The sequence below is a fragment of the Leucoraja erinacea genome, chromosome 22, assembly GCF_028641065.1.
Source record: "Leucoraja erinacea ecotype New England chromosome 22, Leri_hhj_1, whole genome shotgun sequence".
NCBI classification, from domain to species: Eukaryota; Metazoa; Chordata; class Chondrichthyes; order Rajiformes; family Rajidae; genus Leucoraja; species Leucoraja erinaceus.
The window spans coordinates 10,616,917-10,643,104 of NC_073398.1; the positions used below are offsets into that span (position 1 = coordinate 10,616,917).

General features: G+C 43.6%; 1 protein-coding gene across 1 annotated transcript in view; it reads left to right on the plus strand.

The window, feature by feature from the left end:
• The window catches only part of LOC129708035 (anoctamin-2-like), a 91,344-nt gene that overhangs the window by 56,238 nt on the left and 8,918 nt on the right, over nt 1-26,188 (plus strand). The window contains exons 18-27 of the mRNA XM_055653577.1: nt 2,560-2,631; nt 4,108-4,191; nt 15,558-15,632; nt 16,119-16,320; nt 18,962-19,073; nt 20,864-20,921; nt 21,061-21,161; nt 22,856-23,007; nt 23,848-24,000; nt 24,237-24,289. Coding sequence (XP_055509552.1) covers nt 2,560-2,631; nt 4,108-4,191; nt 15,558-15,632; nt 16,119-16,320; nt 18,962-19,073; nt 20,864-20,921; nt 21,061-21,161; nt 22,856-23,007; nt 23,848-24,000; nt 24,237-24,289 — 1,062 coding nt within the window. The remainder of the gene's footprint in view (nt 1-2,559; nt 2,632-4,107; nt 4,192-15,557; nt 15,633-16,118; nt 16,321-18,961; nt 19,074-20,863; nt 20,922-21,060; nt 21,162-22,855; nt 23,008-23,847; nt 24,001-24,236; nt 24,290-26,188) is intronic.

The following is a 26,188-nucleotide window of genomic DNA, read 5'->3' on the forward strand; positions in this document are numbered from 1 at the left end:
TTTTTCAATTTCTTACCTTGCCAGAGATGAGATTTTTTTTTTTTCCGGATCGTATCTCCGGTTGCTCTGCGGCCTAACATCATGGCGCTGGAGGCCTTGCTCGAGATTGACTGAGCCCCACCGCTGGGCCGCGGACTTGCCATCAGAGCATGTGATCCCTTGTCTGGTATCGACGCTCCAACTGCGGCCTGCGGATTTCAACATGGAGGAGCTCACATTCTTGGGTAGAGACTGATGTCGGGCAAGTTCCATGCTGCAGGAGGTTCGACTCTGGAGTCCGATCGCCTGGCGTGGGGAGCTGAGATCCCCCCCCCGATGCGGGAGCTTGATCGCTCCGATGCGGAGGGCTCGCCGGCCAGTTGTAGGAGCCAAGATCGCCCCGACACCGGAAAGTTTGAGTGCCAAGACCACGGGAGACCAAAGAAGGGAAGAAGATTGAACTTTTTTTGCCTTCCGACACAGTGAGGGATGTGGGGGAGTCGCTGTGGTGGATGTTCATGTTAAAAATGTATTTGGGCGTCTTGTTGCTGTTTATTGGTATGACTGTGTGGCAATCTGAATTTCACTGTACCTTAATTGGTACGTGTGACAATAAACTGGCTTTGAAACCTTGAAAAGACAAATAAAACTCTGATGGAAGTCACCTTGTGTTCCTGATGTTTGCACCTCATTTTGCTGTGCACTAGATCTCGAGGCAGTGACACAAGCTGATTAACGACATTGTAGAGGTAATAATAATTGCGGACTGTGCTATTTTTTGTGACGTTACATGCCAGTACTGTTACCGTTAATTCTAAAATTCCACCCGGTAACTCTAAAAAGTTTTTAAAAAACTAGATTTTCAAATGTTTGGAATTTTTTTTAATATTACGGAAGGATTACAAAAGTTTAAAAAATAAATGTTATTCATTAAATTAGGAGGTCAGGCCCTTAAACAGCTTAAGCAGCTTATAGAATGACAATCTGCCACAGACACCAACAGTAAGGAATAAAATGCTTACCTTTATGTCTACTGTGCCACTGTTCACAGATCCATGAACGACACCAAATCGAATCGCTGTTGTTCATGATTTATGTATGCAACTTGTAGCCAGCAGTCAGATTGATTCTGATGCCACTAAATGAAGAGAGAGTTAGTTAGATATGGCTCTAAGGGCTAACAGAATCAAGGTATATGGGGAGAAAGTGGGACGGGGTACTGATTTTGGATGATCAGCCATGATCATATTGAATGACGGTGCTGGCTCGAAGGGTCGAATGGCCTACTCCTGCACCTATTTTCTATGTAAAATCATATTCATCGCTAGAAATATTTTGTTTTATATATTGTGTTATTTTAATGTTTCCTTTCTCTTTTGTTGCCAATTATGCTTCAAGGAACGCATGAAGGTTTGAGACTGTTTGAATGCAGACATTTCCTTCCTTTGTATTTCATCGTTTATACCAGCAGACCATCGTTTTTCACTGCTAGTAACTTTCAGCAGAACATGTCTGCAGTAATTTCCAAATGAATGAATCCTTTGTGTTGAGTTGCCCAGATTTGCACACAAGACACCAAATGTGGTCTGACCAGACCTTCACGTCCTCTCAATATAAATGTTAAAATTCCATTCAGTTCTTTTGCTTACTATTTTGAATTTGTCTTCACACATTTACATGATGTTGTTGCACATGGACTCCTCAATGTCTCTGCACCTCATCTTTTATTATTACCTCTTTACTATTTTAATACAACACTTTATTTTTCAAGAAGCTCTCTGTTAATCTTCTATCCTGGATTTACACACACTTGTGATAAAATCCATCTGCTGTAAATGTGCCCATTAATTTAGTTTAATGAGAGTTTCTGTTCCTGTCAGTGCTAACTACAACATCACCATTGTGTCAGTGGCTAACTTGATTATATAATCTATGTCATTCAACAAAAAATGTAAATATTTTAAGGCACAGCACATGTTGTTAAGATTGTAGTATAGGCCTCCTTTCTGTTTGAGTGCATACACATTGCTACCAATCTGTTATCTAATGCCTGATCTTTAAACCACTTGCTAGTTTTCACTCTTGTGAGGCATAGTGAATGCCCTGGGACTCAAACCAATGTACATGCACAGACATTCCCTTTTCCATCCCGTGGGTAACTTCCACAAGCATTTCTGTGTTTGGCAGACACGTCCCATATGTACAAATCCATGTTTCTTCCCTCTGGTAAGATCAAATCTCTCCAAGTGTTCTTAAATTTGGGCTACCAATCCATGTTGAGTTGAGGAATTGAACTTGCAAATTTCCAACATCAATTGGTGCTTTATTAGGATTTTAGAAAGTTATGACGGAACTACCAGCAATTTCCTACTTAAAATCCTATTGTCCAAACCATCAAGTCCTTTGCAGACCGTTGGCCATTTTCTTCAAACGTGCTTACGTTAACTTTAATTTTGCCCCATTTTGACTGCTTGGCCCCACATAGACAGTGTTTTCCAACTCGCTGTTGCCTATGGCAGCGTATAATATTTCATGTTGCGTTTTGTTCAATTGTGCCTGACCAGTTTTGCGTTATTTTAGGAGCACCCAAGACCGGAATATGAAACTAAACTTCTGCAGAAGAAGCAGTTAAAAGAAAAAAAGGATCTAAATGTAAGTTTTGTGATTAAGTTTTTGCTGCAAAAGCAGCTTGCCCAAAATCCAGTCAACAACTCTTTGGGGGTTGCATGTTTTGGGAAAATGTCGGCTGGAATACTATGCTTGGAAGAAGTCCTTGTGCACAGAGGCTTTTTAGAGCGTGCAGCGAGTTAGAGGGCAAACTGCACATCACAGGCATGCTGCTTGTAATTTTCTCTGGTGAATGCTATGAGAAAAACTTGGCCCTACTGTAGGACCAGGTCTCTGCAGGTCACCTGTATCATGATTTCCTGTAAAGCCCAACTACTCTCCACCTCCTGACTATCCACCTCTGACAGCATGACCCCAGGTTGGGGGAGAGTGGGCAAATAAGTGGTGGATGGAATACAGTGTAGCAATATGTGCAGTCGTGCACTTTGGTAGTAGGAATAAAGGCATTGAGCATTTTCTAAATGAGGAGAGGATTCAGAAATCGGTGATTGGAGCTGCTAGTGCAGGATTCCCCAAAGGTTACTCTCAGTCTGAAGAGGGATCTCGACCAGAAACATCACCTATTCTTTCGCTCCGGAGATGCTGTCTGACCCGCTGAGTTACTCCAGCTTTTTGGCTGTGTTCAGGATAATTTGCAAGTTGAATTGGTAGAGAGGAAGGCGAATGCAATGCTTGCATTCAGTTGGAGAGGACTAGAATACGAAAGCACGGATGTCTTGCTGAGGCTTTATAGGGCACTGGTCAGACCTCATTTGAAGTATAGTGAGCAGTTTTGGGCCCCATATCTGAAGAAGAATGTGCTGGCATTGGAAGGGGTCCAGAGGATGTTTACAAGAATGATCCCAGGGATGTTTGGTTTAATGTATGATGAGCATTTGACAGCTCTGGGCCGATACTTGCTGGAGCTGATGAGGATGAGAGGAAATCTCATTGAAACTTACTGAATAGTGAAAGGCCTGGATAGTGTGGATGTGGAGAGGATTTCCACTAGTTGGAGTCCCTAAGACTGGAGGGCACAGCCTTAGAATAAAAGTACATTCCTATAGAAAGGAGATGAGGAGAAATGTATTTTGCCAGAGGGTGGTGAATCTGTGGAATTCATTGCCACAATGGGCTGTGAAGGCAAAGTCTTTGGGTATTTTTAAAGTGGTGATTGACGGATTCTTGATTATTAAGGGTGTCAAAGGTTATGGGGAGAAGGTAGGTTGAGAGGAAAAGATAGATCAGCCATTATTAAATGGCGGAGCAGACTCACTGAGCCAAATGGCCGAATTAAGCTCCAATGACATGATCTTATGAACTTACCTCAATAAAGAATTTCTAGCCTGATGTCTTTACGCTGCGAAAGTTCTATACTCAATGCTCGTGTGTTGGTGAGAAAGCCCTTGACTTTTGGAGATGTCTCCTTGTTTTGATGAGATTATAGTTTGTCGTGTTTCAATTGGTGCCTTTGACCGCACTCTGCACAGACATGCCAATGATAAACACATTGTTTTACAGGAGAAAAATGAGCAGCAAAGATGCACAAAGGACAATACCAAATGGAGCGGCAAGGTTCTATCAGCTATGGGTGGCCTAAACCTGGTAACTATAACTCCTTCTAATACCATACTCTGTGTAATGCTCCATCTAAATTCAATTTACTGCAGCCTTTAGTGGGTTATTTTTGAGCATATTGTTTAATTTGTGCTTATGAGAGGCCTGAAAGGAATAGAATTCGCTTGTGAAAGGATTTAACATGGTCAACATCCTGTATTCATTGGGATGAAGAGATTAATGTTTGTGGTTTAAGTTTCTTCCTTGTATTCATTTTCATCAAATATCCTAGATGGAATTTGATGCAAGAAGAGATACGGAGAGCATGCTGACCTATAGCTCTGAGATGCTGCCAAGCACAGTGGTAATGGAAAGATCCTAATCTATACAGAGTGGAAAATACAGATGTGCAGCGGAAACTGGAGGAAGAGTTCACTAAGGGCATTCAGGATAGCTTCTTAGAACAGCGGATTTTGGAGACGAGCAACGAGAGAGCTATATTGGAACTGGTATTGTGCCATGAGGCAGAATTACTGTATTTACTTTAGTTTAGTTTTGATGTACAGTGTGGAAAACGGGCCCTTTGACCTACCGAGTCAATGCAGCCCAGCAACCACCACATCACACTAACACTATCCTAGACAATTGGGACAATTTACAATTTTTACCAAAGCCAAATAACCTACACACCTGTACGTCTTTAGAGTGTGGGAGGAATCCGGAGCACCCGGAGAAAACCCACGTGGTCCCAGGGAGAATGTACAAAATTGGTACAGCACCCGTAGTTGGGATCCAACCTGGGTCTCTGGCACTGATGGGCAGCAGCTCTGCTGTTACGCCACTGTGCCACCCCATAAAGGACGTCTCAGTGAAAGCTCTGGTAGCAACGATCATAGTGAGATTGAATTTTACTTTCAGTGAGGGAGAGGATGGGTACAAGAGAAGTATTCGAATGTTGCTAGATATGTGGGTATGACAACAGAATTGGATAAAGTGATCTGGAAAATTAGATTAAAGGATCAAGGGAGGAAATTGGGGGAAATTACAATCACCAAGCAGATGATGCTGACCCAATTGTTGAAGCATTGGACTGGACTGTGGCCGCAGATCCACACCAATCCACAAGAGGCAGCACAGTGGCACAGCTGGAGGAGCTGTTGCCTCCCAGCGTCAGTGACCTGGGTTCGACCCTGATCTCGGGTGCTGTCTGTGTGGAGTTTGCACGTTCTCTCTGTTGCATGGGTTTCCTCCGGGTGCTCCATTCTTCTCTCATGTCCCAAAATCATGCAGATTTGTAGGTTAATTGGCCCTCTGTAAAGTGCCCCTGGTGTGTAGGGAGTTGCTGGGAAAGTGGGATAACATAGAACTAGTGTGAACGGGTGGTTGGCACGGACTCGGTGGGCTGAAGGGTCTGTTTCCATGCTGTATCATTCATTCAATTCAATCAATCCCGATGACCAATAAGATAAATGATGTATAGTTTTTAAATCTCCAGTAGACTCTGAGCCAAAGTGGATGATTTGGATTGTAAAGTTGAGGTTACCATCAGTAAAGTGACGTGCTGGCAGGTTTGTTGTCCACACTAAATTGTCTGTGTTAGAGGAATTGGTAGAATCTGGGGGAGTTGATGGAAAGGTGGGGTGAACAGTTTCCAGGGAGAATTAGGGAGGGAATGAGATAGTTCTGTGAGCTGCCACAGATCTTATGAAATGCCTCGAGGGTTAAGCACCTGCCGCTGCCTCTGATTATCAATGCTATGATGTGTAAACCCTTTGCTGGGCCAGAGTTCCTACCTCCTCTTTGTAACTAAACCATTATCATTATAATTTTTCTACTGGGAAAAAAGATTTACAGTCTCAAGGAAAGAATCTGCATGAAATGAGTTTAAGGTGGTGACGGGACTCTTGACACCACAATTTAACACACTTTTCTTATTTTTTTTTAAAAACTCATTTGTCGTGTGTCCTCCCCAGTTTTTAAAAGTGTCTTTGCGACATGCACTATGACGTATCAAGATGCTGGAATGAAATTTTCCGACTGGTTGTGAGTGATTTGGGATCGGCCTGATGCGCCGACTGTGATGTGCTCCCTGTTTACTAATCCCGAGGCACAGCAGGCAGCGCCCTCTCAACAAATGTCTGTTTGTTTTGTTGTGGGGCTGTGGTGCATCAACAAAGCTATTTGACCGACTCTTGGGATCGTGAGCGCTTGGTGAATTAGGCATGCTGCTGCAAAGAGCAAAACCGGTTAGTCCCATTTGATAAGCACAAGCAAGCTTTATGGGGACACTATAATGTACCATTAGACCTTTATCCTTCCCAATAAAATGTGGCATCATCTCCAAGCTTCCTTGTGGAACTTTGGAATTGACCACCTCTGTAGAAAGCACAGATCACTTGTAGATCTGTTCCTAGCACAGTGTAGTCATTTCAGTGGTGCATATTGTCTCACTAGCAGCATCAAAACAGACGTCATAATCGTCTTTCATGCTCCTGAATTAGATTAGATGAGATTACATTTTTGCAGATGTGAAGCGAAGGCCAAAGAACACAAAGGATATTAAAGGAAAGATTTGCATTATGTACATCCTTTAACACCCTCGGGACATTGAAAAAGGCGCCTTGAGTGCTGGAAGCGGTGCTGCAAAAGACTCTAGGACCCCTTGTCAATCGACCTACCTGGGCACCACCAGTAAAGTGATGCTCTACTGTCTAGCTGTACATAAGAAAGTTTCTTCCGACATGGTTGTTCACCGTTAGTGGGAAATATTGTACTGGGACTAGACAGCACAAGCTATTAATTAAAAAGTTATTACCAAGGAACGTCAAGGGGTGTCTTGCGTTTCCATCTCCTTTTTGTTGTGTTTCCCATTTCTGTGGCAACTCTGCACTTGTTGTAGAACGGTTAGGTTTACTGATGGAGTTTAACATTATTTGTTGGCGTGGTGACCCAGTTTCTGCGCACCAGATAGCCCTTAGTGATTATAAGGTTATCCAAGTTAAGGGGCTTTGCTAATGTACTTTGACAATCCTTGGGATGTAAAGAGTAAATGAGGTGCAATAACAATATTTAAAAGACACTTGGACAGGTGTCCAAATCATTTCTTGATTAGCGCGGGTGTTGGGGGTTACGGAGAGAATGCAGGAGAATGGGGTTAGGAGAGAGAGATAGATCAGCCATGATTGAATGGCAGAGTAGATCTGATGGGCCGAATGGCCTAATTCTGCTCCTAACACTTATGAGGTTTGTGGAAAGTTTGAGAGAGACGTGGGACAAATGTGGGCAAATGGGACGATCGTAGATGGGGCATCTTGGTTGGCATGGTCGAGGTTGGCAGAAGGATCTGTTTCTGTCTCCAGAACTCCAGTGTGCCTCATTGCCCTGCAGTCTCCACACTGTTTGTTCAACAAGTATTTTTGTGATTCAAGACATTTCTAGCCCAACGTCTTAATAATGTGAAAGTTTTATACTCAATGCTTGTGTTACTGTGACTAGGCTTGAGTTTAAGAGATGCATCCTTGTTTTAATGAGATCCGTATCTGTCATGTGTAGGAAGGAACTGCAGTTGCTGATTTAAACGGAAGATAGACACAAAAAGCTGGAGTAACTCAGCGGGTCAGACAGCATTTCTGGAGAAAAGGAATATGTGACATTTTGGGTCTGAAGAAGGGTCTCGACCAGAAACGTCACCTATTCCCTTTTGTCAGAAATGCTCTCTGACCCGCTGAGTTACTTCAGCTTTTTGTGTCAATCTACATATCTGTCATGTTGCCAGTTGGTGCCTGCTGTAATGTGACCACACTTCGCCTTGAACTGCCAATGATAAAAGTGTGGGAGTGGACGGGTATGAAGTTTCTGGTACTGAGACACACACATGGACCTCCCTGGAGCACAAGGGGCAATGCCTTCGCCAACCTAATTGAGCCAGAGGAGAAATTTGAGGCAGGTAAAATAACAGCGTTTGAAAAGACATGCTACATGGAGAGGAAAGGTTTAGAGGGATATGGGCCAAATAGCTTAGATGGGGCACCATGGTCGGCAAGGGCAAGTTGGACCGAAGGGCCTGTTTCCGTTTTGTATGCCTGACTATAAATTGCCTCATCTCAATGGATCTTGCATGGTTCTCATCAACTTCCACACTCACTCAGCAGTGAGGTGAACAACAGTTTCAGGGTGCCACAACACGTAACACTAGGAGCTATAGATGCTGGTTCATGAGAAGTAACACGAAGAAATACAAAGCTGGTTTAACATTTGAATGTGGAGATTAGGCATCTGATTTCTTGCTGCCATTTTTTCCCCATTTACTAAAGATGAAAAACATAGGAAGTTGTATTGAGTTTCACACTTGCATGTGTTTATGCACTTTCCCTCCTAGACTAGGAGCACAAAATCCTCAACTTGCTACAGTAGGACAGTAAGTTGCCAAGTCCACACAACTGTGTTTCCTCTCCACTGTTGTACAGAAATCTGAGAGGGTGGTTCCCAAACACGTTGCATAGATTTGTTATTCATTAGTGCTAAGTAAGACCTTCAGAAAGGCAGTGGGTCGAGCTGTTGCCTCACAGCGCCGGGGACTTGGGTTCGATCCTGACCTCGGGTGCTGTCTGTGTGTGGAGTTTGCATGTTCTCCCTGGGACCGCGTGGGTTTCCTCCGGGTGCTCAGGCTTCCTCCCATGTCCCGGAGACGTGCGGGTTTGTAGGTTAATTGGCCGCCGTAAGTTGCCCTTGTGTGTAGGGAGTGGATGGTGAATGGATCTCTTGGACTGCCCAGGCAATAATCAAGCAGCCACACATTTACTGCACTCAACCTTACCTGTGCAGGTTGGGGAGCGGATCCTCACTCACTCCCAGTTGTACAAAGCACAGCATTATATATATATATATATATATATATATATATATATATATATATATATATATATATATATATATATATATATATATATATATATATATATATATATATATATATATATATATACACACTGAAATACACACTGATCTCTTGGCCAGCTCTCACCTCAAAGGTCTGCAGATATCTCTGATGCTTCATCCTGGGAGGTACTCTCTACCACTAACCTTGAGCTAGTCTCATTGTCACCACTGACACAGATGTTGTTTAGTCCCACAGTTACCTCCCACAGTGTCTCTGGCAAAGAACAGTCCATGGATGTGATCTTATCACTTGGGGCCACATTGTGAATCCATTTGTGTTCAAGAAGGAACTGCAGATGCTGGAAAATCGAAGGTACACAAAAATGCTGGAAAAACTCAGCGGGTGCAGCAGCATCTATGGACACAAACAAAGGGTTTCGGCCCGAAACGTTACCTATTTCCTTCGCTCCATAGATGCTGCTGCACCCGCTGAATTTCTCCAGCATTTTTGTATACCTTGTGAATCCATTTGTTGTTTTCCATAGAACTAGTGTGAATGGGTGATCGATGGTCGGCATGGACTCTGTGGATCGAAGGACCTGTTTCCACACTGTCTCCAAACTAAAGTCTGCAAAATGTTAAACGTCCCTAATCTATTAATTATCTAGACATAGTAGGTACATACAGCTACTGACTTTTCATGCTTAATGCAGATGGAAAATAATTAAAAAAATAATGCTCTGTGTAATTCAAATTTCCATTTCAAACATGTGTATATTAACCAAAGACTTAGTTGAAACAAGGAACTGCAAATGCTGGTTCCTATTAAAAAGGGAACAGTCTGAAGAAATGTCCTGATCCAAAACGTTACCTATCCATTTTCTCCCGAGACGCTTCTTGACTGAGATGCCAAGTTACTCCAGCACTTTGTGTCTTTTTTTCCAACCAAAGACTTTGCCAATCCTAACCGACCCCTTTGCCGCTCCCTGGCCTTGTTTACCAGATCGCCTATCGTGCCGACAGAAGCAACATCATCATCATCTCCCAGAGAGCAGGAAGAAGCAGAGTGGTGAAATGATTTCACTACTGCTGCAGGTGCATATTTCTAGTGTAATTGAAAGCATCTGGGTTATTAAAATCAAAACCAGGATATATTCATGGATCTGTTAAGTGTTATGAAGTCCGTTGGTAAACTTTAATCCTGCCACAGGTGCAGATGCTAACCATCGCACATCTAAAGTATGAAGTGTATGGTGTTGGCAAGAAGGAATTGCTTTGAAATAGAATACAGCCAGTGCACCTTCCCAAGAATGTTCCAAGAGAACAAGCAGGAATGCTTTCCTGAGTAGGTAGAACAAAAACTACTCCAAGCCCTGGGCAGTGAAGTGGCCACTCAATAGTTTTCACAACTCATTTTCAAGCTGTTTGCCATAATTGGTAACGGATCACAATTGATAGATGTTTATACTAGTGGGGGAGTCTAGGACCAGAGGCCATTCTGGCTCAGAATAAAAGGACGTACCTTTAGAAAGGAGATGAGGAGGAATTTCTTTAGTCAGTGGCTGGTGAGTGGGGAATTCATTGTCAATCCATTGAATTACTCCGTTTTTCATTACAAAAGAATGGAAGGTATAAAAAGAACAAATTGAGGCCAGCAACGATGATCAGGGAAAGGTAGAGCCCACAATGATCCATTGTTGGCTGTGGAAGAGGTGATAATGAGGACTTGCTGGCTTTGATCTGGTCTTTTCATACCATTCATTCTTTTGTTCTTTGTACAGCCTCATACATCCAGTTTCCCTCTCCCCTGACTCTCAGTCCGAAGAAGGGTCTCGACCCAAAACGTTACCTATTCCTTTTGCCCAGAGGTGCTGCTTGACCTGTTGAATTGCACAAAACCCAGCATTTTGTGTCTCTCCCTGTTGTACCTGATCCTTTGTGGCCCTTTGCAGCTGTTCCTGATCCTCTGAATTTTCACCCAGAGAGTTGTGAATCTGGAATTCTCTGCCACAGAAGGCGGTGCAGGCCAATTCACTGGATATATTTGATATACTGGATAGTTAGATGTAGCTATTAGGGCTAATCGAATCAAGCGATATGGGGAGAAAGCAGGAACAGAGTACTGATTTTGGATGATGATCATATTGAAGGGCCGAATGGCCTACTCCTGCACCTATTTTCTATGCTTTTCTGACTAATGCCTCTCCTTTGCAAGAGGCCTGTCAGATCCATTTGGGAAGTGTAAAAGAAACTTACTTGGACTGGCAATAGTCATTGTTATGTCATCTAGATCTATGGATTCAGAGTGCGTGAGAGAAACAGTCAGTCTGGTTTATAAATGAGTATTTATATGAACTAAACACAACTGCAGTTCATTAAGCAGATGAGCTTCACGTTTCCTCTCCTCCACCAGTTAACAGAACTGCCCATGATAATAATCAGATGTGTTTTATTTAAAGTGCAGTAATGAAAATCTGTGGTAGGTCCAGTACCCTCATTGAGGACATTGGATTTTGTCTCTGGAACTGATGAGTAACAATGCTGAGAACTACATTCTGGACTCTGTATCTTCCTCTTTGCTCCACCTATAATACTTGTGTTTAACTTTATTGTATTTGTGTAGTATTATCTGATCACATGCAAAACAAACCATGTACCTCAATATATGTGACAATAATAAGCAAGATGTCTTCAATAATGTTTAATATTGTCACATATATTGAGGTACATGATTTGTTTTGCATTGTTGCGCATCAGTTCCAGGGACAAAGTCCAATGTCCGCAATGGGGTAGAGGTGAATCGGACAGTACCCTAGCTTATGGAAGGACCATTCAGAAGCCTGTTAACAGAGGGGAAGACGCTGTTCCTGAGTCTAGGAGTGCGTGCTTTCAAGCTTGTGATTAGGTACAGGAGTGGCCGAGAGTGAGGTAGGGAAGGAGAGGGGGCGAATTGGGAGCTGGCAGAGTAGAAGCCATGGTGTTGCTGTGTTGGCGGAGCTCTGCTCTGGTAGGTGATCTCTTTGCTAATTATTCCCTGGAGGTGCCTCAGGTGTCGTTCTGAGACTTTGTCCCTCTGGTGCCCGTGCTACAGTTCAAAGCAGCCCAATTACTCGATTCCTGGTGTTTACAAGGACAGGCGAGAGTAATTGTCTGTTTCTGAGTGGAATCTTACATCAGTGCTGCAAGGAAAGTGCTCGCCCAGCACCCACACCTCCCCTGAGCTGTGTGCAAGAAGGAGGCACTTCAATTACAAAACAGCTGCTGTTATCTTACAAAGAACTGCAGGTGCTGGTTTACAGGAAAAGACACAACGTGCTCGGATAACTCAGCGGGTCAGGCAGCATTGCTGGAGAACATGGATGGGTTATATTTTGCATTGGGGCCTTTCTTCAGACTGATTGAAAGGGGGGGGGGGGGGGTGCTGGGAGGGAGGTGGGGCCACGACAAAGTGATAGATGGATACGGGTGATGAGGCTGAATGGCAAATGGGTAGACATAGATGAAAAGACAAAAAGTATGAGATAAGGAGAGTTGTGACTAGTAAAAAACATTTGCCGTTGTCTTGGTCGATTGTGACAGATCTGGAGTGGTCTAACACCAGTGAATCGGCTCATGGGGGTTCTTGTGTTAAATCTTCAATTCTGCAACTTTTCTTCAATTTTCAACAACTAAGTTACAGAGATAGGTTGAATAAGTTAGGTCTTTATTCTCTGGAGCGCAGAAGGTTAAGGGGGGACCTGATAGAGGTCTTTAAAATGATGAGAGGGATAGACAGAGTTGATGTGGACAAGCTTTTCCCTTTGAGAATAGGGAAGATTCAAACAAGAGGACATGACTTCAGAATTAAGGGACAGAAATTTAGGGGTAATATGAGGGGGAACTTCTTTACGCAGAGAGTGGTAGCGGTGTGGAATGAGCTCCCAGTGGAAGTGGTGGAGGCAGGTTCATTGGTATCATTTAAAAATAAATTGGATAGGCATATGGATGAGAAGGGAATGGAGGGTTATGGTATGAGTGCAGGCAGGTGGGACTAAGGGGAAAAAAAAATGTTCGGCACGGACTTGTAGGGCCGAGATGGCCTGTTTCCGTGCTGTAATTGTTATATGGTTATATGGTTATATGCTTCTCAACCAAAGAGTGAAGTTTTACAAGATTGTTCAAATATGTTTCGCATATTCCCCTTGGGTAGCTTATAACCCAATGGGATGAACATTGATTTCCCCAATTTTAGGTAAGTACAACTTCACCCCATTCTCCCCTGTGCCCCACCTGGAGGTGCACCTAGTTCACTCCTCCCCATCCACAATTCACAACTCTTCAATCCCATTGTTTCGCAACCTTCTATCTTTTCACCCTTCGTTTGTGGCCGATGTCCAACTATCACTTGTCAGCCTTTGTCCTGCCCCTCCTCTTTGTATCTCTAAATTAAACTGAACACAAGAAGACCTACAAAGCGACCAGCCTCAGCAGTATTGGTTTGCAGCTTAATGCGTTATCCTGTTACAAGGCATCTCAGCATTATTTGAGAAATCACAGAGTAGTGATTAGCTCAAGATGTTACTCAGCCGTCCCTTCCCCCACCTCCCCCTCCAGACTTGTGCGTCGCATGAGAAGTTTACAATTCAATGGGGTTCAGTTTACCAGAAGGCGTAATGTTGGCTGTGTTGTGTTTGGGAGTTTGTCACTACCTGCATGTTGCCACCAGAGGGCGTGCATGTGCAGACAATCTTCCTGCCAGCATGATCACTGTTTATAGGCAGACACACCTTCAGAAGAGCAACTAGTACAGCGGTGGGTGTAAGGGGCTCTACGTACATGAAGATCAAAGTCCAGTCTGCTCTACTTGCTTGTGGACTTGTAAAAAAAAAAACCTCATGGCAGCAGCTGAAAGGAGAACCAGGAGTGTTAGTCAGTGTGTGACCCGAATTGTTGCTTATTCATTCCCTGCCTGACCTGCTGAGTTCTTCCGGCACTTTGTGTTTTGCTAAAGATGTCGGAATCTGCAGTTATTTCTGTCTCCTTGGCACCCATTTCTCAGTGTTGTTGTTTTCAGACCAATACTTGCCTCTTGAAAACTCCTGATCACACACACTTGCTGGCGGACAAGGGGTACTGATTTTGGAAGATCCGCCATGATCATATTGAATGGCGGTGCTGGCTCAAAGGGCCAAATGGCCTAGTCTGCACCTATTTTCTATGTTTCCAAAAACAATGGAAATATTCAGCAGGTCAGGCTGCATCTGTGGGAAGAGAAACAGCGTTAATGTTTCTGGAGAATGTTTTGCTTCCCACCGATGCTGCCAGACCTCCTGAATATTTTGATAATTTTCTGGGTTTATTTTAGATTTCCAGAAGTATTTTTTAATTTTCTATCTTATTTACCTGTGAGAACATCACTCTTCATTTGATTGATTGATTGATTGAGCATGGATACATGCTAATTACATTTAATTAGTTATCTGGAGGGCAAATATTGTTCAGCTCCTTGTGCGATCTCTCTGGGAGGGAGCATGAATTTTCAGTGAAACCATCGCATAGGGCAGCACAGTGGTGCAGCTGGTAGTGCCACTGCCTCGCAGCGCCACAGATCCAGGTTCAATCTTGACCTGTCTGTGTGGGAGTCTACACATTCTCCCCGTGTCTGCGTGGGTTTCCTCCTGGTGCTCCAGTTTCCTCCTGCATCCCAAAGACGTGCAGATGTATTGGTTAATTGGCTTCCATAAATTTCCCCTCCTGTGTAGAGAATACATGAGAAAGGGGGATAACATGGAACTAGTGTGAATGGGTGATCGGTAGTCGGAGTGGCCTCGGTGCGCCGAAGGATCTGTTTACACTCTGTATCTTGAAGGTAAACAAAACCGATGTAACTTTAATTTTATTGCCCATGGATCTCCTAACCTGGCTCCATACTAGATCATAGCAGCGGCAGACCCGACCTGGAGTTGTGGTGGCGTTCTGCAGTTCCGGCGGCGGACCCGACTTTGGAGGCTCGGCCGCGGGCCCAGTGGACGACATCGTCGGGAGCTCGCAGGTCACAGGTTGGTGACCTGTTTTTCCGGAGCTCCCGCAACAACAGCTTCGTCCGCTGGACTGGAGGGTGGCAGCTTTGGCTGCTTCGACCACCCCGGGCCACGGAGTTTGAACCGGCCCGTTCGAGGGGCACGGTTGAGCCGCGGGACTTGCTTACCATTACCTGGCGGGGTCACGTCATCGGAGGCCTGGATCGCCTCAGCGCAGAGGGAGAACAAGGAGGGAAGAGACAAAGACTATAAGACTTTTGCCTTCCATCACAGTGAGGAGGTGCCTGGTGAGCACACTGTGGTGGATGTTAAATTTGTGTTTATTGTGTGTTTTTGTTATTTTTATTATATGTATGACTGCAAGGCAACGAAATTCCACTCAGACCGAAAGGCCTGAATGACAATAAAGGATACTTGGACTTTGATTTTGACTTTAGCAGTCTTCAATGTTGTTCATTAATTATGTAATGCTCTCTTCTCTCTTTTTCTTCTCTCTCACCTTCCTCAACCCAACAGGCTGAGAATGAGAAGTTGACCTGGCGAGATCGTGTTCTTGGCTACCTGGGCAATTTTGTGTCGATTCTGTTCATGGTAGGACTGGCAGCACTTTTTTTTTTGCAGTATCAGTACCCGAACAACATTTTGTTGAATTGAAATTAGTTTTGCTTGTTTGGAAAATGTCAAAAATTAAGAAGTGCCTCTTGCCCGACAAAGGTGGTACTTGATGAAGGCAACAGCACGGTAACACTAGTGGTAGAGTTGCTGTCGTACAGCGCCAAAGATCTGGGTTTGATCCCGACTATGGTGCTTGTCTGTATGTAGTTTGTACGTTCTCCCTGTGACCTGCGTTGGTTTCCTCCGAGATCTCCGGTTTCCTCCCACACTCCAAAGACGTACAGGTTTGTAGGTTAACCGGCTTGGTATAAATGTAAAATTGTTCCTAGTGTGTGCAGGATAGTATAAGGGATTGCTGGTCGGTGCAAACTCGGTGGGCCGAAGGGCCTGTTTCCGTGCTGTATCTCTAAACTAAACACTTCTGGTGATATATGTGAATGCCAATGGTTCCTCCCTGTGCAGATTGGCCTGACGTTTTCCGCAGTCTTTGGAGTGATTGTGTACCGGATCTCCATCGCGGCGGCCATGGCAATGAGTACGCATGAGGGCACGAGGTCAAACATCCGGGTCACAGTGACTGCCACGGCTGTCATCATCAACCTCCTCCTGATCCTTATCCTGGACGAGATCTACGGAGCCGTCGCTGAATGGCTGACCAAAATCGGTAGGTCTGCATTGGGAGATCCACCCATGATGGCGGTAACATATGATGAGCATTGGAAGGCACTGGGCCTGTACTCGCTGGAGTTTAGAAGGAGTAGGGTCACCTCATTGAAACTTACTGAATAGTGAAAGGCCTGGATAGAGTGGATGTGGAGAGGATGTTTTCACTAGTGGGAGAGTCTAGGACCAGAGGGCACACTCTCAGAATAAAAGGACGTACTTTTTGAAAGGAGATGAGGAAGAATTTCTTTAGTCAGAGTGAAAGTCAGTGGAATTCATTGCCACAGAAGGGTGTGGAGGTGGTCAATTGATTAAGGCGGAGATTGACCGATTCTTGATTAGTATGGGTGTCGGGAGTTATGGGGGAAAAGGCAGGAGAATGTGGTTGAGAAGGAAAGATAGATTGGCCATGATTGAATGGCAAAATAGACCATATGGGCCAAATGGCCTAATTCTTCTATCACCTATGAACCCAGTGGGAGTCAACCAACCAAGGTGACGGGAGAGTGCCATTGGAGTTCCCTCCCTCTAGACCCACATTGGTAATCATCAGGGTTCATGATGGTCAAACCATAAGGAAAATTGTTAACATGGAACATGGAACATAGAACAGTACAGCACAGGAACGGGAATTTCAGCCCACTATGTCTGTTCCGAACATGATGTTGTCACATTGATCCCATCTGCTTCAACATGAACCATATCCTTCTATTCCCTGCATATCAATGTGTCTATCTGAAAGCTGCTTTAATGCCACCATCATGCCTATCATCACCACCACCCCTAGCATCATGTTCCATATCACCACCACTCTGTGTCAGAAAACTTGCCCTGCACATCACCATTAAACTTTCCCCCTCTCCACTTACAGCTGTGCCCTCTGGTGCTGGACATTTCCACCCTGGAAAATAGGTTCTGCCCCTATCCATGCCTCTCATAATTGTATATACTTTTACTCCAGGCCTCCCAACCTACGTTCCAGAGAAAACAGCCCAAGTCTGTCCAACGTCTCCCTGTAGCTAAAACCCTCTAATCCAGGCATCATTCCGGTAAACCACCTGTGCACCCTCTCCAAAGCCTCCACTTCATTCCTGTAATGGAACTGGACCACGCAGGGTCTCGACCCGAAACATCACCTTCTGTCCCGAGATGCTGCCTGTTACTCCAGCTTTTTGTGTCTTTCTTCAATTATAGTCCAAGTCTGCCACTCCTCTCTCCCGGTGTGCCAGTGGTTCAGTGTCACGCTGCCATGCCGCTGATGCCTGCACTCCACAGTTCCTGCTCCCCTTTGAACACACCAGGTCCCCTCGTTCCCACACTCCCGTCGTCAAACTATGACATTGTTTCCCATGGTCCTTTTAAACTCACCTGCCCCCTGTTTCCCACGCTGTGTTGAAACTCGCCTGTTTCTGATTTCCCTGCTTTTAAACTTAGCAGGTTCGTTGAGAAATTTATTACGCTGTTGTCAACCTCTTAAAAAAAGGTTGATTAGAGAAGTATGCAATTACTGGGGAATAACTTCAAAGAGTGCAGAAAATCACCAGTGCAACACCACCAAGGTGTGCCGGATTAACAAAGGTTCATTGTGCGTACTTTAGGTGACTGTGGGATTAGATGTTGACTGATACATTGGTGGTACCTCCCCTGCTCTTGTCAAAGTTCCATGTGACCAGTGTGGGGGAAGACACAATTCTTGATCGCATTTCTCTCCTAAACCATGAGTAGGTGAATCAGGGAACGGAGGACATAGTGAAGGGGAAAAGATGTAACCGGAAAGTGAGGGGTAACGTTTTCACATCAAGGGTGGTGGGTGTATGGAACAAGCTACCAGAGGAGGTGGTTGTGGCTGGGACTATCCCAACATTTAAGAAGCAGTTAGACAACTACATTGATAGAACAGGTTTTGAGGGATATGGTTCGAATGCTGGCAGGTGGGGCGAGTGTAGCTGGGACATGTTGGCCAGCTTGGGCAAGTTTAGCCGAAGGGCCAATGACTCTCTGACCTCTTGTGTTGCAATACCCTGGCTCTGCACACAGGTGGTATTTTCATGCTCAAGTCACCAGACCCCGAACCTGAAACCCCAGACTTCTGTCGGAGGCAATTGAGGAATAGAGGGTGTGGGGGTTATGGGGAGAAGGCAGGTGAATGGGGTTAAGAGGGAAAGGTGGATCAGCCATGATTGAACAGCATAGTAGACAGGATGGCAGGAATGGCCTAATTCTGCTCCTTTCACTTATGAATTGTGTTGAGGTTGACCATTCTAGGGGATGGTGTGTGGAGGTGACTAAAGTGGCACTGAATTGCTGCTTTCTAGATGGGAAGAGAAATAAATCTAGTTAATGACCAGTCACAAACTCTGAGAATCCATCGCATGATTTGCTTGTGGCTGAAGTGTAGTTAACAATCTAACACATTGCACACCAATGAACAAGAGAATCCCAGAGAAACGCATCTCATACTTGGCACAAGTTCGTAGATCTTGCCTTTCCTATGACTCGACTTCCATCCAAACCCTGTGAAGCTTGATATGAGCGTAGTGATAAAAAACAACTGCTGAGAGCTTTTAAATGTTTTCTGAGATTATTTTAATCAAAATCTGTTAAACGTACTAAGAGTTGTTTGTTATGTGTTTGTTTTGCAGAAGTCCCCAAAACAGAAAAGATCTTTGAAGAAAGATTGATTCTGAAATCATTCCTGTTAAAATCTGTCAACTCTTACGCTTCTATTTTCTATGTGGCCTTCTTCAAAGGACGGTAAAGTACAATGGTTTAATGTTCTTTGAAAAGAATAAGAGGTAGTCTGTACTGGATCTTAAATCATCCTGATATGCCAGTGTACAATTCAAAGCATGTTTAAAGCAGTTTGATTCATTCGTGTGCAAGCTTGCGACCCATTTTCCTGCACAGTTGAGTTGATCATGAAAATTGCCAAGGAAATTCCAAGTGATAACCTTATAATGAACGGGAGATGGGGAATGGCTGGACTTGGACTGATTGCCAGGCACTGATGTTATTACCCAGTCCAAATTATAAGCTATTAATTAACTTGTTTTTAGGTCCACTAACTGCCATTTTGTTCCATGATTTTTATTTGATTGATCCGAGCATTCAGAATGTCTAAAGAATTATGTTTTGAAACAAATAGTTGATATGATTGTAGGCATAAATTTGTTTTATAAATTCACCACAACCACTGGCGTTTCAGACAGAGAACAATCCAAGTCTTGTCCAACCTCTCCCTGTAGCTCATACCCCCTAATCCAGGCATCATTCTGGCAAACTTCCTCTTTTCAAAGCCTCCACAGCTTCCTGTAATGGAGTGACCAGAATTGCATGCACTGCTCCAAATGCAGCCTAAACAGTGTCCGACAAAGCTGCATCATGGCTTCCTGACTTCATGACTTGCCGATTGGAAGTTCCATCCTAATCTCATACTTAGTTCTTTTCCTGATTTAGGATGTTTTTACTGTATTAATGGTTCTATATAAATACAAACGTTTTATACGCTCCACTTGATGTCCAGCCCTATTCAAGCCAATGGAACTGAACATTGGACACAAGGAACTGCAGATGTTGGTTCACAAAACACACAAATTGCTGGAGTAACTCGACGGGTCTGGAGAAAAAGGATGGGTGGCGTTTTTCGGGTTGGGACCGTTCTTCAGAGTCATCTCTCCATGTTCTATGGATAGAACATGAACATCTATCCATGTTCTCCAGAGATGCTGCCTGACCTGCTGAGTTACTGCAGCACTTTGTGTCTATCTTCAGTATAAAACCTGCATCTGCAGGTCCTTTCTACACACTAGTACAGTGTGTGTGTTGGCAGCCAACACTTACTTTACGCTACAGACCATGACGCGTCCCTGTTATATTTCATTTTTCAGAAAGAGTGGAAATTGAGTTTATTTTGGCCTAAACTGTCAACTGACAGTCGACATGATGGTGAGACCCTCCACCACTACAGTAGTGTGGTATTTCAATTCCATGCCCTGCACTCCTCAGTTGATAGTTAGGTTTATTGTTCCATGTACCGATCTTTTTGCTGTACCTTGGTACATGTGACAATAAACTCAGCTACCAACCAAATGGTGGCTGGGCAGGGAAAATAAATACCACTCTACAGTAGTAGTGGAGGGTCACACCTTGATGCTGCAATATCATGAACGTTCAACTGATCATCTTGTTACACTTACTGCTTTCAAAATCCCTAACTTGTATTAACATGAATAGCCAATGCGATGAAGCACAGTTGTTAGGTTATTATTGTCACGTGTACAGAGGTATAGGGGAAAGCTTTTGTTTGCATGCAATCCAGTAAAAAAAAAGACTATATATGAATACAATCAAGCTGTCCACACTTAGTGCAAGATACAACATTGAAGTCCGATTAAAGATAGTTCAAAGGTCTCCAATGAGGTAGATGGGAGGTCGGGACCACACCCTAGTCGGTGAGAGGACCGTTCAGTTGCCTGATAACGGCTGGGAAGACACTGGAGGTTGTATGTTGAAGATTACGATAATTAGTACCTTTCTCTTGGCAGGTTTGTGGGTCGACCTGGGAGATATGTTTATGTCTTTCATAACTATCGAATGGAAGAGGTAGGTGAAACAAGCAGGATTTTATGTGCGGTGTTGTACTGTGGTATTGAATAATTCTGTGGGGTCCGCCATATTATGAAGTCTTGTGATTCATCTCCCGTAACATAAACCACTGTCACTCTCTCCTTGCTTCCACCAGTGTGCCCCTGGAGGCTGCCTGATCGAGCTTTGTATCCAGCTTGGCATTATTATGCTCGGAAAGCAACTTATCCAAAACAATATCTTCGAAATTGGAGTTCCGTACGTACTCTGCCTGATTCTGTTTTCTAGCCAAATTTATTTATCAGTTTACAGGATGTCTTGCAAACAGATCTTGCCTCCTATTACAAATGTAGAACCAAGGAACTGCAGGTGCTAGTTTACAACAACAAAAAAGACACACAGTGCTGGAGTAACCCAGCAGGTCAGGTAGCATCTCTGGAGAAAATGGATAGGTGACATTTCTGGTCAAAACCTTTCTTCGGTGTTGCAGCAGTAAATCCTGATAATATTTGGTGATCTTATCCGGTTATAAGCTGAGCCTTGGTCAGATGTACCCTTTTGAGGTATGCTGCATTAACGGAGGACAACAATAGAAATTTATTGGGGTAGGGTACAGATTTGAACCAAATTTCTCTACAACAACTTGGAAGTTAGAAAGGTATAGAACTGAAACGGGCCTTTCAGCCCACAATGCCCCCCCCAAGGTTGTAGAGTGTGCAGAGGAGGTTTAGTTGAGATACAGCACAGAAACGGGCCCTTCGGCCCAATGGGTCCACGCTGACCAGCGATCCCGGCACATTAACACTATCCTACACCCACTAGGGACAATTTTTACATTTACTAATTAACCTACAAACCTGTACATCTTTGGAGTGTGGGAGGAAACCGAAGATCTTGGAGAAAATCCACACAGGTCACAGGGAGAACGTACAAACTCCATAAAGACAGCACCCGTAGCCGGGATCGAACCCAGGTCTCCGGCGCTGCATACGCTGTAAGGCAGCAACTCTACCGTTGCGCCACCGTGACCATTACCAGAATGATGCCTGGATTGGAGGTGTTAGCTACAGGGAGAGGTTGGGCAGACTTGGATTGTTTTCCCTCGAACACCAGAGATTGAAGGGAGATCTGATAGAAGCATATAAAATTATGAGAGGCATAGATAGATAGATAGAGTAGACAATCAAAACCTTTTTCCCAGGATGGATGTGCCAAATACAGTGGTCATAGCTTTAAGGTGAGAGGAGCAAAGTTTAAAGGAGATGTGCGGGGCAAGTATTTTTTTTTTTTACTCAGAAGATGGTGGAAGCTGATACCGTAGTGGAGATTTTTGGATAGGTACATGGATATGGAGGGATATGAATTATGTGCAGACAGATAAGAATTGTTCCTTAGTATCATGTTCAGCACGTATTGTGGGCAGAAGGGCCTGAACCTTTGCTGCACTGTTCTATGTGCCATCTGTTGGTAGAAAGTGTACAATTTGGAGGTGTTGTCGAGCCTCAATAGCTTTCCAAAGGATGTAATTGATGGAGGGACTGAATATTAACAGCATATAAAGCAAATAGGTTGTTGTCCTGGACTGAGCTTCTAGAGTATTGAAGAGTCATGAAGGAAAATATAAATGTTCGAAAAATAATAAAACGTTTTATGACGAGTGCCAGAAAAATTAAATACCAGTACCAACAACTACACTCAATAATTGATGGTGTTGGCAAAATTAAATAAAATGTCAGGTTAGCAGATAAATGGTGCATTGTGCTCGTCATTTTATACCACAGACATGTGGGAATTTGACTCTAAAATACTCTCTTAATCCACTTCAATTTAAAATGTTTAGATTATCATAATTCCAGAGTGGAGTTGACATTATTGCCCTGACAGATGTTGTTTATGTTATTCCTGATCTTGTCATATAAGTTATGGAAAGATTAATTTTGAGTTATTCGCAGGAGGATGAAGAAATTGTTCAGGAAAATGAAGGATGAAAGGGCCGAGACCAAAGTCTCGAGCCATTCAGATGCTGCTCAGGAGCCGCAGCAATGGGACCTGGACTATAACTTGGAGCCTTTCACTGGCCTGACTCCAGAATACATGGAGATGAGTGAGTTTAGTTATTGGATGTGAATCTTGCATGTACACCTGACAACAGATCCATCGTTTGAGATGTGGTAGCAAAGTTCATAAGTTCTAAGAGCAGAATTAGGCCATTCGGCCCATCAAGCCCACATTCAATCATGGCTGATCTATCTCTCCAGCTCAACCCCATTCTCCTGCCATCGCCCCATAACCCCTGACACTTACTGATCAAGATTTATCCAATGAGATAACAGTTTTAAGGAATACAGCACTCTTAATAATTGTAATTTAATAACAGAAAACAACAAATGTGTGATTGGTTTAGAGTTTTGTAAGATATAAAATGAGGTTGGTTTAACATTGTGTGGCCATGTACAATGTGCAATAGTGAGTTTTCATTCTCACTGAGTGGAATAAAATAGACCAGGGGAAAACCCTGACAACCAGGGAGCAACTAAAGGTGTAACATAAAGCATTGAACAATAGAGCACAGGAACAAGCCACTTGGCCCGCAATGTCAGTGCTAAACATGATGCCAAGATCAACAAATCTCTTCTGTCTGAACATGATCCATGTCCCTCCATGTACCTGTCTAACTGTTCCTTAAGTATTGGGATAGTCCCTACCTCAACTATCTCCTCTGGCAGCTCATTCCATACACCCACCACCCTTTGTGTGAAAAGGTTTCCCCTCAGATTCCTATTAAATCTTTTCCCCTTCACCTTAAATCTGTCCTCTGGTCCTCGATTCACCAACTCTGGACAAGAGATTCAGTGCAACATGTAGTTGAGTGATACAGAAATCTGCGATTATGTTCTTGTTAAGTGACTTTAATAGATGTGATTTTTTAAATTTTTTTCCCCAGTTGTCCAGTTTGGCTTTGTGACACTCTTTGTGGCATCCTTTCCCTTGGCACCCCTGTTCGCGCTTCTAAATAATGTAATTGAGATCCGGCTGGATGCGAAGAAATTTGTCGCTGAGCTTAGACGGCCAAATGCAGAACGTGCAAAGGACATAGGTACGTCAGCAACTCAACAATATACCAGTTCAGTTTAGTTTATTGTCGTGTGTACCGAGGTACATTGAATAGCTTTTGTTGCGTGCTAACCATTCAGCAGAAAGACGATACATGATTACAATCGAGCCGTTTGCAGTGTATAGATACCTCTGCAGTTCACTGGATATTATGCCCTCGGCTTTGCTTTGTACCATTTACCTTGCGTCTTAATGAAGTCTCTCTGCTTTGTCCAATAGGAATTTGGTACAACATTCTCAGTGGAATGGGGAAATTCTCAGTGATCATCAATGTAAGTCAATAAACCCGGTAAACCTTATGAAACGGGTAGAATCTTTATCTACAATGTGCAGGCTCGAGACATAATTAAAATGACACAAATAATTTTTTTTTCTTAAAACAATTTGGAAAAGAAAATCAGATTGGTTACGATTTAACCATTCTGTGAATGGAAAATTATATATTTATGAGCACTGCTGTTCTGTAGTCACCTGGACTTGGGTTCAATCTGCCCTTGGATGCTGTTTGTGTGGAGTTTGCCTGTTTTCTCTGTGACAGTATATGTTTCTGCTTGTGGCTCCATCTTCCTCCCACATCTTTAAGTTGTGCCGCTCGGTAAAGTGACTTCCTTCAATCCCCCTACTGTGGGTAACTGAGAGGAGAATCAAAGGGAAGCTGATGGCCATGTGAATAAAGAATAATTAGCAGAGGTGCAGGGAAATACGGAACGTGGAGTTGGACTGATGGGATTGGTCTGCTAGGATCTGAAGGGCTGAATGGCCTTCTAAATCAAATTTCATAACTACTTGCATGAATTTTAATTTTATAATGTTTGAAAAGTCGTCTACCGTTAAACTTTAGTTTAGATTTTAGACACACAGTGAGGAAACGTACCTTTCGGCCCACCGAGTCCGCGCCGATCACCCTGTACACTAGCACTATCCTACACACTAGGGGGCAATTTACAATTTACAGAAACCAATTAACCTACAAACTGGTGTGTCTTTAGAGTGTGGGAGGAAACCGGAGCACCCAGAGAAAACCTACATGGTCACAGAAAGAACCTATAAACTCTGTCTAGACACCCCCCATAGTCAGGAAAGAACCCAGCTCTACAAGACAGCAACTCTACCACTGCACCAATATGCTGCCCCCTGTTTCAGTTTAGAGTAGAGAGCCCCAAATCAATTTGTGTTTGTTTTTAACTTTAAGCAAATTTAGCACAGACTTTACTCATTAGAGTTTTTTGTTTCCATTTACTTGTTTAATTATTTTATGCTACCCAGCAAACTACATTGAGGCTGTGCTGTACCCTGTTTAATTCCACATTGATCTATGAATGAGGCTCTCCGCTGATGTACCGAAGCCGTGACGAGATTTGTTGACTTTAAGAAATTTTTCCCTTTCAGAAGCTAACATGAACGATTTGGTACACCTGGTTGTAAACTTCCTTATTGAAAAAGAAACAATCTTGCTCTCATTTCACAACTTATAGAGAAATATGAAGGCAGATTGTACCGTGGAATGCCTTTCCGCAGTGCGCTGTGTGTGGGTGCACCTTTTCACATTAATGATGTTTCAAGGCCGAGGAAGAACCATGCATGTGGCAGAATAATAGCTCCAAACCCCAAATGACTCAGACAATCAGTCTCTGGATCAGACTTCCCAAGGTCTGCACCATTCACAAGCCCGGTTTCTGGATTATTGATCAAGTCTCACAGAAGAGTCAGGATGTCATGGTGCAGCTTTATCAGACTTTGGTTAGGCTACATTTAGATAATGCATGCAGTTCTGGTTGTCCCATTGCATGATGGATGTGGAGGCTTGGGGGGGGGGGGGGGGGAGATGCTGCCTGCATTAGAGGTCATTAGCTACAGGAAGAGGTTGGGTCGACTTGTATTGTTTTATCTGGAATGTTGGAGGTTGAGAATAGAAGTATATAATGTTCTGATGAAATACCTAATAGGTATATAAAATTATGAGAGGCATACTTAGAGTAGACAGTGTCAGCTCATTACAGAAGTTGGCTTAAGGATGGAACACAAGTTGTGGTAAGAGGCTGTGTTTCAGATCGTAGGATGCTGATTAGTTGTGGTCTGCAAGGATCAATGTTAGAACCACTTTATAAAAAAAAAGTACTGGAGTAACTCAGAGGGTCAGGCAGCATCTCTGAAGAAAACAGGTAGGTGAT